Consider the following 18,628-nt stretch of genomic DNA (forward strand, 5'->3'; position numbering starts at 1 on the left):
GATGTTCCCAGGTTGGGATGTATCATCTTTGTCATGGCTTTATTCCTTCCCAGAACCTGTCTGTTGCTCCTTGAGGCCATCTTTTTGACCCGAATGAGGCTTCCTTAGTTGGGGTCCGTGTCAGGGCTGCTTTGGGCTGTGCTGGGCTCGCACGTGTACCTGAGAACACCCTCTCTGTTCAGAGCCCTTTCAGTGGCTCTGGATGTGATGAGGAGAAGTGTTACCTCCTAATCATACTCCATCATCATCAGCTTCAAGCCATCCCAGGCTTGGCATCTGGCTAGCCCTGCCTTTCCCAGCGCTCTGTGCACCCCAGTGTGGCCGTGCCAGCACCCATGTTTTATGGCAGAACCTGCACAGAGGACCAACAGCACAAGATCCTGTGATATGTACCTCTGAGCCTTGGATCTGGCTTCCCAGCAATGTAAAAACATTTCAAATTTATTCTTATTCTGTTTTAATTGATGGTCAAGGCCACTCTTCAACACAGCAGCAGATGATAATAAAAGCAGACAAGACCCTGTACAGTCTTGGAGGAGATTCTTCATTGTCACTGTAGGGCCAGTATATGTGCATCCTGATCTACAGTCCCCTTTGGCAGGAGCTTTGTACACACTCTTTTCATGGTATCCCTCTGCACAGCAAGGGGCAGGATGCTCAGGCTCTGGGTGCAGCGAGCGCAGCGTCTGGATGGTATCCTGTCTCCAATGGCCCCTTTCAGATCTTCTTTCCCTTCCTGAGCTAGGCAGTGTCGTCTCTGACCCCCGTGTATCTCTGTCTGTCCCCAGAGCCCAAAGTGGTTTTTGCCAAGGAGCAGCAGGCACGCAGCGAGGTGAAGGCAGAGGCCGGGGCCAGCGCCACACTGAGCTGCGAGGTGGCCCAGGCCCAGACTGAGGTGACGTGGTTCAAGGACGGGAAGAAGCTGAGCTCCAGCTCGAAGGTGCGAGTGGAGGCCTCGGGCTGCTCGAGGAGGCTGGTGGTGCAGCAGGCGGGCAAGGCGGATGCTGGGGAGTACAGCTGCGAGGCGGGGGGACAGAAGGTCTCCTTCCGCCTGGATGTGGCAGGTGGGTGTTGAGACACTATGTCTTCCTTGTAGGTGTTCAGTAATAGACTCATATCCATGACTGACCTTGTGCTCCTTCTTTTTGGCTTTGTTCCTTCGTGTGTCCCCCGTCATCCCCTGTGGTGAGCCTGTCACTTGAATAGGATGGTCTTACCTCGTGTGGCCCTGTCTGCATGTGTGTTTTGTGGCGGTGTTTGTGTAGAGGAACCAAGAACTTAAGGCCAGTGGGTAAGGTCCAGTGTCTCACGCCTCTAAGCTGTGGAGGTCTCTCTTGAAGCAAATTATCCCCCCCATCAGAATTTTCTGCTTAATACGTCTTAAGATTTTAATGAGTACATTTAGATTTGAGAATGACAGTGAGGCTCATGCCGCAGCCACAGACTGTGAGAGGTGACATGCCACAGGAACACTGTCGATGGAAAAGCCAACTACGTCCACGCTGTCTTTTTATCTGTTCAATAATGTATCATTCCCTGCCCAGGCCACCGCGTGGCCTGTGAGCTGGCACTGTTCCTCTGCTCAGTCTATAAGTACTGCAGGCTGGGCTGTCGTTTCCCTATCTTCTGAGGTGAGTTTGCTATTGTATTGTACAAAGAGAGTCCCACAGAGACTGTTTTTGACAAATGAAAGGACTATGGCATCACTTTATGTAAGTAAATTTCAATATTTACTTGCTGATTCCTGAAAAATAACTATAAAGCTTATAGGAAAATGTCCTGGGAATTCAAATAGTCCTGTCACCCTTTTGTATTTATTTGTGACTTTAGTATGTTATATGTTATGTTGAGTGATGTGTACATATAGTGTCTGTGTGTGTGTGTGTGTGTGTGTGTGTGTGTGTGCATGTTCATGTATGTGAGTATGGGTGACCCATAGTGCGTGTGTGGAGGACAGAGGAAAATCCCAGGTTTAGGTCTCTTTGAGGCAGACTCTTCTGTAGTTTGCTATTGTGTAGACAAGGCTAGCTGAGCCGCAAGCTTCATGGGATCCCCTGTCTCAGCTTCTCACCTTGTGGTAGGAACACCTGGGCTCCATCGTGTACACTATTGTATTCAAGTTTTATGTGGATCCTGGGGATCCAGACTTGGTGCTCATGCATTTGTGACAAGAACTTTAACCACAGAGTCATCTAACCTAGTACCCTCCTTTAAAGAAGTGTAAAGAAATGAAACCTCACTTCAAAGGAAGTCAAGTTCAGTGAACTATGAGTAAATTGTACAGAATATTCTGGAAAGAAATTGTTCGGTGGTCATGGTGGCTCTTCTAGAGAACTCGAAGGGAATATATGCCACCAGCTTGCTTTATGATGATAATAACAGTGCTGATACTAAAATGACAGTGTTAAAAATTGAAACCAACAGACATTCTCTTATGCACACTGAAGACAGTATCTATACACGATTTTGGTGAAGGGAACAGAAAGATATGCTAAGAGCTTAGTATGTAGGGATGATGGTTCTAATCTAGGAATGCAAGGTTGGTTTAACATTAGAATGTGAAAGTTAATATGGAAGTAATTTTTTTAAGAAGAAAAATAATCTTGTGTACTTAATAAATGCGAAACAAAACGTTTGATAAAGTTTTTACATCGTAAATCAAAGACAGTGTTTAGCATGTACTCATGTAAAATGTTCCTTATATGGAGGTGTGGCTCTGCGATAGAGCCTTGATCCAGCAGTCCCGAGGCCTTGGCAACACAAAACACCTGTTGAGCTAGGAACAAAAGAGACCTCCTAACTTCCAAAGGCTGCTACTCAGAGTAGCAGGCGTCACGAGAGAGCTGCAATCATGCAAGCTTTCTCTGCACTGATGACTTCAAAGGGCCTTAATGTAACAATTCATATCCAATATGAAGCACCAAGGAATTAAAGGAATCCATTTATTGTAAAGAAAGATGTCACAGATGGTAGGGTTACATGGTAGAAAAGGACAGCCTAGAAGAACTGTAAGAACACCATGGTCCTGGTTCCATGTCTAGTGAGGCATGAGGCATGTTTAGCCCTTTGAGGGGAACTTCTTTTAGGGAGAAATAGATAGGAACAGATTAGTGGTGTGATTAAGCGCGCGCGCACACACACACACACACACACACACACACACACACACACACCACACACAATGTGTATGGGTGTTTTGCCTGAATGAATGTGTGTAATACTCAATGAAGCCAGTAAAAGGTGTTATATTCTCTGGACCTGGAATTACAGACAGTTGTGAGCTGCCATGTGGGTGCTGGGAATCGAACCTGGATCCTCTGGAGGAGCAGCCAGTGCTCTTAACTTCTGAGCCATCTCTCCAGCACCAAAGAGATATTTGTCCTTGACTGTCAAAGTGAAGATCTTTCAGTGCTGTGAAAATTGACAAGTTGATTCTAAAGTGTCAAACGATTATGAAGAAAGAATATTTCATCCACTAGATGTCCAAGGTTATTTTGATGCTGTCATATTGGAGACAGCGTGGAAAAGAAAGTGCTGCTAGGCAAATAAGTGATGAGATCACACAGCCAGACACACAAGCCCAGAAAGTACAGCTGTACTGGATGAGCCTCTCACTCCACAAAGACACTGGAGCCCAGCTGCAGCGGACTCCAGCGGGAAGGGCAAACAGCTCTGAGTAGACACTGTGGATTATATAAGACTCCAGGATAAGACTACATGAATACAAATGCAGTCAGCATGAAGGACAATGGCACTTTTACTTCTGCTGAAACACTGTGTCTGTGTAACCCAGGATATACCTTTAGGTCATCAAAAGATACCACTCAAGAGGAAAAACACAGGCACATGGCCGACGGGAAGACACTTGTTCACAGTAATCAGAAAACATGCAGTAGGCACAAAAGGGCTATCACAGAGGCTGACGACACTGTTGGTCACTACATAAATATTACGTTTTGGGGAACAAGCACTACCAGACAAAACCAGATTGGCCCCCTTCCTGGTGAGGCCACAGGACAAGGCCTAACTATGGAAGCCCAGCCCCTTCCTGACACAGTAGCTGATATTGCTCAGAGCAGGCAAGGGCATGGAGGCTCTGGAGACGGTGTTCCCTGAACAGTGCTATTGGCGGTGTTCTGTTGTCACAAAGGGCAGAAGCTATGACCCTGCAGTCCCTCCCTCAAGGAGCCTTACCACAGACCCTCTGTCACATGCCTTCCTGCAGTGTCAGCATCCTATGTGGATGATCTGATTTTGTACTGAGAGTGCAGAGCATGGAGGAAGTTCTTCCCTCCAGCTGACCCAGTCAGGCTGTTTTCTTATGTGATCTTCCTGGCCTTGACAGTGTCTCTCACTCTATGCATCTGTGTGTAACCAGAAACAAAGGTGGTGTTTGCCAAGGAGCAGCAGGCACGCAGTGAGGTGAAGACAGAGGCGGGGGCCAGTGCCACACTGAGCTGCGAGGTGGCCCAGGCCCAGACTGAGGTGACGTGGTTCAAGGACGGGAAGAAGCTGAGCTCCAGCTCGAAGGTGCGAGTGGAGGCCTCAGGCTGCTCGAGGAGGCTGGTGGTGCAGCAGGCGGGCAAGGCGGACGCTGGGGAGTACAGCTGTGAGGCCGGGGGACAGAGGGTCTCCTTCCGCCTGGATGTGGCTGGTGAGTATCAAGATGAAAGCTTTGTGTGGAAGTGATGATTGGCTCATGCTCATGACTGACACTGTGCACCTCTGTTAAGTCTGGTCCCTTTACTTCCTTGAATTTTAGGCCTATGGTGAGCTATGACCAGCTGTGCCTGACGACCCTATGGTCTCTCTCTGTTACACATTATCTCTTCTCTCCCCTCTTCCCATCCTCATGGTTAGTCCAGCATTGAGCAAGCGTGTGCCAGGAAGGAACTTTCCTTCTTGTGTACCTGGTGAGATGTCCCCAGGTTGGAGGGTTTCATCTCTGTCATGTTTTGTTCCTGCCCAGAGGCTTTCTACTGCTCCTTGGGTCCAGTTTAGTGGTGTTTGCCAAGGAGCAGCAGGCATATCACCTGGTTGCGCAGACTCCACTGAGGAGGAAAACACGTTCTGAGCAGACGCTATGCGTTACTTAAGATCTCAGGTTATCACTACTTAAGTAAAACATAAATCCACTCAACACAAATGAAAATCAACACTTTCCTCCCCGATGAAACCTTCCATTAGTGCATCTTACATCTGACACATGGCGGATGGGGAAGGCGCTTTTAATGCTGCAGTGACAGCCTTAGTGTGTGAGTCTGTGGAGAGTGCCTAAAGCTGACTATGAATGGGGCAGAAGCACTATTAGCCATGGAGCAAGTATCATGCCATGGAAATCCAAGCACTTGTGGCCAGAGCCAGGAATGGTCCTCCACCTGGTAGAACACAAGGTAGAACCACAGACAGTTGAGGCCACACCCCTAACACAGCAGCTGATGATGCTCAGGGCAGGCAAGGATGTGGAGTATCAGGAACTCTCAGCACTGATGAGAATACACAGTCCTGTGGACACTCACCATTGTCACTGTAGAGCAGATGTGTCCCTGACCTTTTGCAAAAACTGTAACCGAACCCTCCTACAGCGGATGGGGTGTGAGGATGAACTGATTTTGTGCTGAGAGATGCTGGGATTTCTTAGCATACAAAGTGCAAAGCCTATAGGGTGTTCTGTCCTATGGCCAAACTCATAGGTCTTTCTGACATAGACAGTGTCTCTGACCCTATGTGTCCCCACCTGTCCCTAGACACCAAGCTGATGTTTGAGAAACCCAGACAATGTCCTGTCCTCCCACTGTACCACCCAGTCTTTCACTGGTGTGGCCTTCCTGACCAATAATGTCTCTGACCCCTGTGTATCCCTGTCTGTCCCCAGAGCCCAAGGTGGTGTTTGCCAAGGAGCAGCAGGCACGCAGCGAGGTGAAGGCAGAGGCGGGGGCCAGCGCCACACTGAGCTGCGAGGTGGCCCAGGCCCAGACTGAGGTGATGTGGTTCAAGGATGGGAAGAAGCTGAGCTCCAGCTCGAAGGTGCGAGTGGAGGCCTCAGGCTGCTCGAGAAGGCTGGTGGTGCAGCAGGCGGGCAAGGCGGATGCTGGGGAGTACATCTGCGAGGCCGGGGGACAGAGGGTCTCCTTCCGCCTGGATGTGGCAGGTGGGTGTCATTGTGTTCAGAGCAGAGATGTAGCCAACCACTCGGAGGCACAAGAGCTCCTGGTCTGGTTCTTACAGCCCTGTCTCTGTCCCTTTTATCTCAGTATTGTTCCCTGCACTCTGAGGACAGAGTCCCTTTCTCACATATTGCTGATGTCCCCTGACAGTTCCTGCCTCTGTCCAGCTTCACTGCCTTCCTCTTCTGTTGGGCTGGCTTCTTTCAGTGCAAGAGCTGTTAACCCTCAAGTTCGGGGGAAAGGGTTCACTCAGTCCTCAGTCCCTGTGGGCTGTGAGAGTCCTGGCCTGAGGCTCAGAGCCTGCTCTTTCTGTTGCTCTTCATGGGCTCTATTTTTGCCTTGGAGTCCTGGTAGTTCAGTGCTAGGCTGGTCTTGTGTGATGGCCCCAGCTTGGAAGCCTGTTTTGGCCTGCTACTAGGTCAGGATGACCTGCCTCTGCCTTGTCCCTTTTCTCCTGATCTTCAAGTCCCCTTTCCCCTCTGCAGCACAGCTATTTCCATCCTTCCCACACTCGTTTCTGTGTGTTGAGTGCCTGCGTTATTATTTTCACCTGGTCGCTGTGATCATCAAACGCTTGAACAAGGAAGGATTTCTCTTGGTTCATGGTTTGAGGCCATCCGGTCTGTTGTGGGAGCGGTGGCTATGGGTGTCAGGAACATGAGGCAGATGGTCACTTTCCATCCACAGCCAGGAAGCGACAAAGATGGCTGATGCTGGTGTCCAGCTCTCGTCTCCCTTTTCTGTTTACATTCATTAGCGATCCCAGCCCACATACTATACTATACTATACTATACTATACTATACTATACTATACTGTACTGTACTGTACTGTACTGTACTGTGCTGTGCTGTGCTGTGCTGTGCTGTGCTGTGCTGTGCTGTACTACTTCTATACCCTCTTAGCTGTCCTTGTCCTTAGCTGCAGTTCTTGACACACCTCTATGTCTCGAGCACGTGGTCTTTCTAAGTGTAATTGCTGGGCCAGGCTCGGCTGAAGCATCCCAGTCTCCTCCCACAGCCATCCTCACTTTTGTCAATAGTGTTTTGGTCCCCCAGTGTATCTTCTCAGGCTGCCTCTGCGGGCTTCCAGTCTCATCCCAGGCCAGGTCAGTCATGCTCTGAGGTGCTAGCTTCCTCCTCTTCCATGCCATGCAGGCCTGCGGACTGAAGTCCCCCTGGAAGGCAGACCTCCTGGGTTCTTCATTAGGATGGGGCTGGTGATGATATGTCCTTGCTGGCTCGACAGAATGGCAGCAGCTAGCGCTCGCCATTGTTGGAGTCATGTGTGCTGGTCCTTACTCACGTGCCTCCTTACTTCTCCTCACAACCAGAGCCAGAGCCCCAGATTCCAGAGAGACCCAGCCGCAGGGAGCCCCTGGTGGTCAAGGAGCATGAGAACATTGTCCTGACTGCCACACTGGCTGCGCCCTCTGCGGCTGCTGTGACCTGGCTCAAAGACGGCGTGGAGATTCGCCGCAGTAAGCGGCATGAGGCCACCAGTCTGGGTGATACCCACACCCTAACTGTGAGAGGGGCACAGGTGCTTGACAGTGCTATCTACAGCTGCCGTGTTGGCGAGGAAGGTCAGGACTTCCCGGTGCAGGTGGAAGGTAAGCAGAGGCTGGGGGGCCAGGAGGCTGGAGGCTCGGTCTCCATCAGGGTCCCTATGTCTGCCCCAAAGACTAGTGGGCAGTGTCCTGCAGTAGGCCCAGAGCGGGCCTCAGGGCACACGGCCATCTGCACAGGGCACTGGCTGACACTTTCTTCTACCCTCAGAGGTGGCCACCAAGTTCTCCAAACCCCTGGAGCCCGTCGAGGGGGAGCTGGGAGGCACCGTGAAGCTGGTCTGTGAGCTGAGCCCGGAGCAGGCTGAGGTTGTGTGGCGCTGCGGGAGCACGCAGCTTCGGGAGGGCAAGCGCTTCCGAATGACCGCTGAGGGGCCTAGGCGCACACTGACTGTGTCCGGCCTGCGAGAAGACGATGCCGAGGAGTATGTGTGTGAGAGCCGTGATGACCGCACCAGTGCACGGCTCACCGTCAAAGGTACCCGTGGGTGAGCTAAGGTGGCTTCCTGGGGGAGACGTCCTCCCACATGCCTGTCTGGTGGTGGTGGTGGTGTCTCTGTGGAGCCTCTCCCACAACCTCTTACGCAGACTTTCCCTCTGCAGTTCCCCGAGTGGTCAAGTTTACCTCTGGGTTGAGCGCCGTGGTAGCAGAGGAGGGCCAAGAGGCCACCTTCCAGTGCGTCGTGTCCCCCAGCGATGCAGCAGTCCTGTGGTACAAGGATGGCACCCAGCTTCAGCCCAGCGAGAAGTTTGTGATGGCGCAGAGTGGGGCTAGCTGCAGCCTTACCATCACGGGCTTGACCCTGGAGGATGCTGGCCACGTCAAGGTGGAGGCTGAGGGTGCCTCATCTTCTGCCGCCCTCCGGGTCCGAGGTAAGCTGGAGGCTAGCAGGACTTTCAGGCTGTCCCATGGCTCCCTGCAAGAGCTGCCCTTCCCTCCCTGCAAGGCAGCCCCATATTGTTTGCTTGCATCAGGCTAATCTGGTTGACCTTGGTGGGGGATGTGAACTCTGTCAACTATGGACAGAGGTGATTTGTGGGGAGGACCAGGTAGCTTCTCTTTACATGTACTTGGCAGGGGAGGGGGATAAGGTTGAGACAATCCAGAGAGACCGCTTTCTGGAGGGGGTGGTCTCTGGCTGAGTCTGCAATGGCAAAGTAGGAGGGAGGCTGGCGGCCAGTATGCTTAAAAAGCAGGAGGCATGGGTGTGCTTTGAGAGCCAGGACTTTACTGAGGAAGCGGTGGGCATGGCTGGATCTTGAGTGTGGGAGTGATGAAGATGGGTGTACCTCCCAGGGGAGGGGGAATGAGGGGACAGCTAGGCCCACACTGGAGCCTTTGTCCTCCCCATATAGCTTAACATGAGCAAGAGTCCTTGGGCCTTGTTAAAGGGCAGACAATGGGAGAGTTGCTGAGGGCTTGTGGAGTGGTCCTACCCAGATGCTGAAGGCTGTTGATGGTATCTGGCCATAGTTGGGAGTCCAGCACAGGTGATAGAGGCAGCAGAGCTTGGGAGGGGACTGGAGAAGAAAGAGCCTTAGCTTCTCCTCATAAAAATACACCTATATAAGGTGTGCAGTTGAGGCTGTGCTCGAAGTGGGACCCCTCATGTGGTAAGGCAATCTGGGCCTAGACTCAGGCTGGTCCAGGAATGGGGCCTGGGCAAGCCCAAAGTGGCCAGCATGACCTCTGGCCTTCTGTGTCTCAGAAGCACCAGTCCTCTTCAAAAAGAAGCTTGAGCCACAGACGGTGGAGGAGAGAAGCTCTGTGACACTGGAGGTAGAGCTGACGCGCCCCTGGCCTGAGGTGAAGTGGACACGGAATGCCGCCGTCCTGGCGCCCAGCGAGAACGTGGAGATCCACGCCGAGGGCGTTTGGCACCGTCTGGTGCTGCGCAGTGTGGGCTTTGCTGACCGGGGCTTCTTCGGCTGTGAGACACCAGATGACAAGACTCAGGCCAAGCTCAATGTAGAAAGTAAGGCTGGGGTTGGCGCTTATGGGGGACCCCTCCAGGAGTGGGAGAGGTGGCCTTGTGTTGGCTGTGAGGAGAGTCAGGCACTCACCCTAGTTCTGGCAAGGGGATCCAAGGAGGGAAGAGATGCCGGGGCATGCAAAGGGTCAGGCCCTGGGGGTCAGCTGGCATTGAAGTTGAGCTGGTGAGGTGGTGACCGGGGGCTACTGTCCGGACCCTTCCTCTGCTCTGTGGCCTCCAGGGTGGTGAGCTGAACTCACACCTTGGTCTGGGTCCTGGCTGGTTGGAGGGTCTCACCTCGCTAGCTCACTGGCTCACTAGAGGCCCTCCGACAGTGCGGCAGGTCCGGCTGGTTCGAGGTTTGCAGGCGGTGGAGGCTAAAGAACAGGGCACGGCCTCCATGGATGTGGAACTGTCCCATGCTGATGTGGAGGGCAGCTGGACTCGAGATGGCCTGAGACTTCAGCCTGGGCCCACATGCCACCTGGCTGTGCGAGGCCCCATCCACATCCTCACACTCTCTAAGCTTCGGCCACAGGACAGCGGGCTGGTGGCCTTCAGGGCTGAGGGCGTGCACACGTCTGCACGGCTCGTAGTCACTGGTGAGTAGGAGAGGGTTGGCAGCCCCACTCCAGAGCACACCTATTTCAGTTCCCTAAGTGGTCCAGGGAGGCAGACGGGACCAGGGGGAAAGGGGAACTGCCTTACCGGAAACTACCTCCTAATCCACGTCTTCCTTCCCTACCTCCTGTCTCAGAGTTGCCCGTGAGCTTCACCCGACTACTGCAGGACGTGGTGGCCACTCAGAAAGAGAAGGTGACCCTGGAATGTGAGTTGTCACGGCCGGTGGATGTGCGCTGGCTGAAGGTAGTTCTCTCCTCTCTGCTTTCTCCCATGGGCATCCAGGAGGCGAACCCCTTCTCCTGAGCCACTCTAGGGCCTGACCAGTCCTCTCTGCCCTTCAGGATGGCACGGAGCTGCGAGCAGGCAAGGCCATGGGCATCGTGGCCCAGGGAACCTGCAGGAGTCTCGTTATCTACCGCTGTGAGACTGCGGACCAGGGTGTCTACGTGTGTGATGCTGTCGATGCTCAGACCTCTGCTTCTCTGAAGGTGCAAGGTGAGCTCTGGGCAGTGTGGGCAGGGAAAACTGGCAGGTGTGAGTGAGTGCTTCCCCAAGCCTGACTGTGAGCTGGTGATGTGATGGGAGTACCCTAGGCTTCTGGGCATGGCAGTTGTCTTAGTCAGCGTTCTATTGCTGTGAAGAGACAGCATGACCACAGAAACTCTTACAAAGGAAAGCATGTAATCAGGGCTTGCTTAAGTTCAGAGGCTTAGTCCGTAGTCATCACGGCGGCAAGCGTGGCACACAGGCCGATATGGTGCTGGAGAAGTAGCTTGAGCGTTCTACATCAGGATCTACAAGCAGCAGGAAGAGAGAGAGAAAGAGAGAGAGACAGACAGACAGACAGACAGACAGACCGAGAGACTGGGCCTGGCATGAACATATTAAATCCCAAAGCCCACCTCAATGACACACTTCCTCCAACAAGGCCACACCTCCTAATGGCCAGTGCCTAAGCATTCGACTGTATAAGCCTATGGGTGCTGTTCTTATTCAGACCACCACAATGGCCGTCTCTCTCCTCCCCCAGGCCGCAGTGTTCAGATTGTGAAGCCGCTGGAGGATGTGGAGGTGATGGAGAAGGAGGGTGCCACATTCTCCTGTGAGGTGTCCCATGACGAGGTCCCCGGCCTGTGGTTCCGAGAGTCCACTAAGCTACGGCCCAGCGACAACGTGCGCATCCGGCAGGAAGGTGAGAGGGCAGGAGGGGGCTGAGGCGCAGAGCGGGCAGGGTTCCAGGCTACCTCCCGCTCTCTCTGAGTGTCCCATGTCTCCAGGAAGGACATACACTCTTATCTTCCGGAGGGTACTGGCAGAAGACTCAGGGGAGATCAAGTTTGTAGCTGAAAATGCAGAATCAAGAGCCTGCCTTCGAGTGAAAGGTGAGGAGGGCTGAGGGCGGGTCAGGGACTGCACGCGCTGAGCCGGGCCTCAGAGAGCTGGCCTGCCACAGACAGGGTAACAGTGATTCAGGAAGGGAAGAGCAAGTGTGGTCTCCTGGGGGTGGGGAGAAAGGGGTGCAAGGGCTTCGAGCTGGTGTCAGTTGTGCCCAGTGGATTCTAGGTTAGCCTTGGGTGGGACACTTGACTTGGCCACCTGCTGACCCTAGTGGAAGGCATGGGCTGTTGGTCTGGAGTAGAGGTCAGTCTTTTGGCTCCTAGGAGATTGCCAAGGCAAAGCTTCCAAGTCACCATCCTGATACCACCTGACCATGTCCACAGAGCTGCCTGTGACCCTCCTGCGCCCACTTCGGGACAAGATTGCCATGGAAAAACACCGAGGTGTGCTTGAGTGCCAGGTGTCCCGGGCCAGTGCCCAGGTGCGGTGGTTCAAGGGCAGAGTCGAGCTGCAGCCTGGGCCCAAGTATGAGGTGGTCAGTGACGGCCTCTACCGCAAGCTGGTCATCAATGACGCGCAGCCTGAGGACGAAGACACCTACACCTGTGATGCTGGCGATGTCAAGACCAGTGCCCAGTTCTTCGTGGAGGGTATGGGAGAAAGTGTGGACAGTCCTGGGGTAGGGGTGGGGTGGGGAGGATTTGTGGTTTCTGTGGCTTGCTCTGGAGATTTTTGAAGGCTGCCACCTCTCACAGGGGTCTGAGTGGGAACACTCAGGCGACTGGGGAAGATGCTAGCTACATGGTAGGGAGAGGTAAGAAGGAATGTACAGCATGCAGGAGGGGGAGACTGGTCCCTCTTGTAGGGTTCTACTGGTGACCAGCCCCCCCATCCACAGAGCAATCCATCACTATTGTGCGGGGCCTGAAGGACATGACAGTGATGGAGCCTGCCCCTGCCTGGTTTGAATGTGAGACCTCCATCCCCTCTGTGAGGCCACCCAAGTGGCTCCTCGGTAAGACTGTGCTACAGGCAGGGCCCAATGTGGGTCTGGAGCAAGACGGTACTGTGCACCGGCTGACCCTACACAAGACCTGCTCTACCATGACTGGGCCCGTGCATTTCACCATCGGCAAGTCTCGCTCCTCCGCCCAGCTTGTGGTCTCAGGTTAGCATACGGTGTGGGTCAACCCTGAGGGTGGACACAGCTCAGGGGTGTGGGTGGCCGCAGTCTAGGGCCATGGGTGGACGTGGCTTGGAGCTGTGGTTTGCTATGCCTCAGGGTCTTGTAAGTTAGAGGTGGACAGGGCATGCCACAGCAGGACATAGGAAGAGTGACCAGGCTTAGGTGGCCTGTGCCAAGTAACCATGCTTGGGCTCAAGGCTGTGGGTGGACACTGCTCAGTGGCTTGACGGAGTGTGTGGCAGAACACGGGCAGAGGGTAGCACATGGGTGGGCTTAGTGAGAGCTGGCACGGGGGCCAGGGCTGTGACCAGAGGCCTGACAAGCATGGCAGGACTATGGGCCAGGGCAGCGTGAGACAGTATGTGTTGGTTGAGACAGAGGTGTGTGCTAGCAGTGAGGGGCAGGTGAAGCACACCCCCAAAAGAGAGGCCCAGGCACATGAGGGGGGCTGTGGATGCCAGTGGCTTGGAGCCTGGGATGGGCAGGGTGGTCTGGTCTCTTGTGGTTCCCATCCCTGCCTTTGCTCTGTTCTCTCTAGACATCCCAGTGGTCCTGACACGGCCACTGGAGCCCAAAGCAGGGCGCGAGCAGCAGTCGGTCATCTTGTCCTGTGACTTCAGGCCAGCCCCCAAGGCTGTGCAGTGGTACAAGGAGAACACACCTCTGGCCCCGTCGGAAAAGTTCAAGATGGCGCTGGAGGGCCAGATGGCAGAGCTGCGCATACTCCGGCTCACCCCGGCCGATGCTGGAGTCTACCGGTGCCAGGCGGGTAGTGCCCAGAGCAGTGCTGAGGTTACTGTGGAAGGTAGAGATCCGGGAAGGAGAAGGGGGCAGAGTGGACCCCACTCCAGGGCAGCGGGGGAAGTGAGTGACAGCGCGGTACTGAGGCGCTGGTGTGTGCCGTGCAGCTCGGGAGGTGGTGGTGACTAAGCCGCTGCAGGATGCTGAAGCCGTGGAGGAAGGCCGGGTCTGCTTCTCATGCGAGCTGTCCCACAAGGACGAGGACGTCGAATGGTCACTCAACGGGACACCCCTGTACAACGACAGCTTCCACGAGATCAGCCACGAGGGCTGTCTCCACACACTGGTGCTGAAGAGCGTCCGGCAGGCTGACGCGGGCACTGTGCGTGCCACCTCCCCTAAGGTGTCAGTTTCTGCCCGGCTGGCGGTCAGAGGTGAGAAGTCCTGTGGAGCCTGTGGGTTGCCCTCCCCCTGGGTGGGTGTGGGCGCCCCTTACCAGCCCACGCCATTCCTCCAGCAAAGCCGGTGGTGTTCCTGAAAGCCCTGGATGACGTAGCAGCAGAAGAACGTGGCACACTCACCATGCAATGCGAGGTCTCAGACCCCGGGGCACGTGTGGTTTGGCGCAAAGATGGGGTGGAGCTGGGTCCCGGGGACAAGTACGACTTCCTACGCACAGCCGGCACTCGGAGCCTTACAGTACACGACCTGAGCCAGGAGGATGCCGGACTGTACACCTGCCACGTGGGCAGTGAGGAGACCCAATCCAGGGTCAGCGTGCACGGTGAGCGGCCAGGGCCTCTGTGCAGTGTTGTAGTTAATAAAATGGGTGTTGGGCTAAATAATACTTATTATTTGCCCTATCATTGTTGTGGTGGTATCAATGAAGCCATTATCACAAACGGTAAGACACAGATACCTGTTAAATTTTATAATTGCCTTATTTACCTTGTGCTGGGCAGATATTTCACCTATTCTGTCTTGCTATCCTCACCATCCACCTCCTGGTCTCATCTGATGCCTTAATCCTCTTCATCTGGTCTACCTTCTGTCCATAATCTCATAAATACTTGCTTTTATTCTTCATCTGGGCCTTTCCATGTCATTATTGGAGTCCTTTTTCCCACCCACGTGTTTCCTTCTCCATGTTAACCCATCGTGGCATTCCCCTTCCTTCTCTTTTCTCATCTGTTTTCTGTGATTCTCTTGAACCCAAGGCCCAGGAACTTTAACCACGCCTACCCCATTCTGCCCTGCCCAGGTTTTAGGCCTTTAATCAACCAATCAGGAATAATGTCTTAGGCAGGTTTACAAAACAAGGATAGGTGTATACAGGCAGGAACCAGTGCTTGAGGGCCAGTAATCAGCATCAAAGTACAAGCCTCAGACCAACCCCCAACAATTCCCGTTTTCTGCCTAAATAAAAAGGCCATTTTTTTTATACAGTAAGAATAATTATGAAACAATTATAAAAAACCAATAGGTAAATGTATTTGGCAATCTTGAAGAAAATATCTATCCTATCTATGAGTGTCTAATTTTTGTACCTAAGTTATTTTTATTGTAGTTTGTATCTATTAACCTAAAAACATCTATTTAGACCTAAAACATCTTTTTAATTCCTAAGCAACTAAACTAACTGTAAAACTATGACTATCTGGTCTTTAACCTCATCAGAGACTTGAGAAGGTATAAAATTAATTACCTGAGTAAATAGGAAGTACATGTTAGCAGCCTCCAAAAACAATAAAACTTGACAGAGACAGTTTGTTGCCTGAACAGCCACCCAAAACTCTATATCGTGTTGGAGCATCATCTTCAGCCTTCTGGCTCAGTACCTCTGACAGACATATATGTGAAGCAGGAACTATTTAGGACTTGCTTACCCTGTCTTGGCAGAGTTTGGCAGTCGACTTGGCCTGCATTTGAGCTTGCCCATTTTAGGCAGAATTCTGTTTGTCGTAAAGTGAGGTCATTTTTTTCCCCCAAATGGCTGGCTTGCTACATTTGAAGCCATCTCCATATGGAGGTTCTTTGATGTTCATCATCTTTTTTGAGGCAGGCTGGGGTTGCTGTCAGGAGACAACATGTCTAATTGTCAAAGAATCCTTAAAATTAAAAAAAAAAACATTTTTAAATGCCATGTTCTATAGGTCTTTGAGGTCTCTGTAGGTCTTTGAAGACTTATTTATTTTTATATAATTTATCTATCTATAGAATCATATCTATCTGTTAAACCTAGGAAATATATTTCTGTAATAAATTAGACTAGTGTCTTGCATGACCATGAGTTGATTCACTTGCATTACCTAATATTCTAAACAGCTTATAATAAAAATTTTTAAAATATTGGAAGTAAACCTTAAATTTGTATCAATATATCAAAAAGTATCAAAATAAACTTATTTTTGCACCAATATACAAAATCTTATACAATGAGTTAAAAATGACCTTATTTGAGAATAACGAATAAAGCCTTAAGTTGAGGAGTAGTTTCAATAATCTACCATATATCTTATTATTCCTATAAGATATTTCTTTATTCACCTTTCTTTTCAACCCTTTTCTCCTTATCTAAGAAAGAAAGAGAAAAGAGAAATCCCTGAATCTAACTTTGTCTTCTCTCTGAATAAGACCATTACTAACTTGTAACAACTCCCAATGACAATAAACATCCATATCCCAAGAAGACAACCAAGAACCTACCCAGCTCCCCTTAAAGGAAATGGGGTGTCAATCATGGGTTTCTTCTAGCTGATTTTGAGGGTGAAGGAATCGTATTTGGGGTCCCAAAGGAAATTGGGAAAAATGGGTAAGTAAGCTAGGATTAACATTTGTGGTCCAGTCTCTAAATGTTGAGGAATTCCAGGCTTAATAGAAAGCCTATTTGGAACAGTCTGAAATGCTGGACCAATTAAAACCAGCAGCTTTCTTTGAAGCTGTTTTGGGAGGAGGCTTTGATGAGCAAAAGGAACTAAAGCAGCTGAGGCTGGAACAAGCAAAATGCTGGGACATGCAAGATGCTGGGACGCATGTGTCAAGAGTGTCAGCATGCTGGGAGGATGAATCCAGAGTCTCCAGTGTCCGGTTCTTTTGTTCTGAAAGCATCTAATTTCTCACAAGCATTATACAGCCCTCAAACTATAAATGTATGAGATGTGCAGGAGGCACAGATCAATTAAGAATGTTTCTCTGCTCTTTGTATGAACAGAAGAAAGACATCTGTAAATCTTTATTCATGCCACATGAAAAGGTGGTATGAACATGTCATGGGGATTTTGTAGCCAACAAAAATTAGTGACTATGCATAGACATCCATGGCCCAGTCAATTTCAAAGCTATTTCCATGTAGTGGGATCAGCAGTATAAGTTACCTGTTTGTTTTATTTTGACCTCCCTCAAAGAGGATATGTATTACTTTCATCTTTGAACATGTAATCATGATAATGTTGAAATCAAAGCAAGGTTGTATAGACCTAAATATCCTCCTCTGGGCTCCTGGGTACTTGCTGTTTTAGCCAAGCCACTATCTTTCTCCCGTGAGATGGCCTCATGTTTAAAGAGACAAGCCAGTTGCCTAGAGCAACAGAAAATACATTATCTTTTAAATAATTTCAATATCTGTTTACCTTTTACGTTTAAGTTTACCCTAGGCACCTTATACCTGTTTAGAGGTTTAGGCCTAGGTTTTTATATTTATTATGGCTATTTTTGTCCTACCCCCTTTTCTATATGGAATGGGCAGTTATACCTTTATAGCCAAACTTTATATAAACTCCCTTTTATCTTTAAATGTACCCTAGGCATCTAGAACCTTGGTTTTTACATTTGTTGTGATGGTACTAGGTTCTTCCATCCAGAGGCTCCAGGCTGTTCTTCAATACTGAAAGGCTGTTCTGTATATTCAGAAGGTGCTAGAGAAGTTTTATGTAGCACACAGAGCTCAGCGTAGGCCTTTGAGGTTGATGGGCCAATGGACAATTGTCTATAGAGCCTCACAGTGTGGGGCTGGTATGGGCCTATTCAGAGCCCTGATATTTGCTCTGTACCATATAATGGGGTTGAGAGCAAATCAGCCAGGCATCAATGGGGCACTAGAATGTGTGACTGGGAGAGGCAGCCTGAAAAAGGATCCCAGGTCAAGGGCAGATGTCCTATCCTGCCGGTGAACAGGCCCGCAGCCATCTATGTTCCCATTCTTTACAGAGCCCCAGAAAGTCCTTAGGTTTGTAGTTGCTTCCCAACTCAGCACTGTTATTTTAAAGAGGTAGGTCCCTTTGAACCTCTCTGGGCTTGGGCTGCCCCCCACTGTTCTGACTCAGGTCTAGCATCCAGGCTTAAAGGAGATAGGTTGGCAGCCTGTTCATTCATGATCTCCCAGAGGCCTTCTGGGAAGGAAGCACAGTGAGCATTTCATAGGACCAGACTTGCTCTCTCTGGAAGAGGTCACTTATGAGCTCCTGTCCTCCTTCTCCTGGTGTTACAAGATAGTTAGAAATGTATAGGATCCTCCTTCTCTCAACCACTTTGATTGCATAGCTGTCAATCATGCAAACACCAGGCCGTGCCAGTTCGGTGATGGCAGCCTTTGTCATCAAGTGTGGAGCTAGGGACAGTGGGAAACTTGGCCCTGCAGCGTGACCTGGCCCCTTTCCCGCTGCCTGGCATGAGGGGCTACTGTTCCCTCAGGTTGACATCTGTGGGCTGACTGATGACCTGTTTCTTATGTCCCACAGATCTGCACGTGGGCATCACCAAGAGGTTAAAGACGGTGGAGGTGCTGGAGGGAGAGAGCTGCAGCTTTGAGTGTGTCCTGTCTCACGAGAGTGCCAGTGACCCAGCAGTGTGGACGGTCGGTGGGAAGACAGTGGGTACTTCTGGCCACTTCCGAGCCATTCGGCAGGGCCGCAAATACACTCTGACGGTTAAAGATGCTGCTCCCAGTGATGCAGGAGAAGTGGTCTTCTCGGTGATGGGCCTCACATCCAAGGCCTCGCTCATCATCAGAGGTGAGTGCTGTGGCTGGAGCCAGG

At 51.3% G+C, this 18,628-nt stretch overlaps 1 protein-coding gene across 1 annotated transcript in view; it reads left to right on the forward strand.

Annotated features, from left to right (window-relative positions):
- Obscn (obscurin, cytoskeletal calmodulin and titin-interacting RhoGEF) overlaps positions 1 to 18,628 on the forward strand; it is a 114,098-nt gene that overhangs the window by 19,257 nt on the left and 76,213 nt on the right. The window contains 19 exon segments of the mRNA XM_055593997.1: positions 789 to 1,064; positions 4,379 to 4,658; positions 4,997 to 5,067; positions 5,876 to 6,151; positions 7,500 to 7,778; positions 7,945 to 8,211; positions 8,337 to 8,606; positions 9,443 to 9,709; positions 10,042 to 10,308; positions 10,464 to 10,573; positions 10,672 to 10,825; positions 11,361 to 11,522; positions 11,608 to 11,712; positions 12,052 to 12,318; positions 12,567 to 12,836; positions 13,393 to 13,659; positions 13,763 to 14,029; positions 14,113 to 14,379; positions 18,332 to 18,604. Coding sequence (XP_055449972.1) covers positions 789 to 1,064; positions 4,379 to 4,658; positions 4,997 to 5,067; positions 5,876 to 6,151; positions 7,500 to 7,778; positions 7,945 to 8,211; positions 8,337 to 8,606; positions 9,443 to 9,709; positions 10,042 to 10,308; positions 10,464 to 10,573; positions 10,672 to 10,825; positions 11,361 to 11,522; positions 11,608 to 11,712; positions 12,052 to 12,318; positions 12,567 to 12,836; positions 13,393 to 13,659; positions 13,763 to 14,029; positions 14,113 to 14,379; positions 18,332 to 18,604 — 4,395 coding nt within the window.

Source organism: Psammomys obesus, unplaced genomic scaffold (assembly GCF_907164565.1).
Source record: "Psammomys obesus unplaced genomic scaffold, mPsaObe1.curated_primary_1811, whole genome shotgun sequence".
NCBI lineage: Eukaryota > Metazoa > Chordata > Mammalia > Rodentia > Muridae > Psammomys > Psammomys obesus.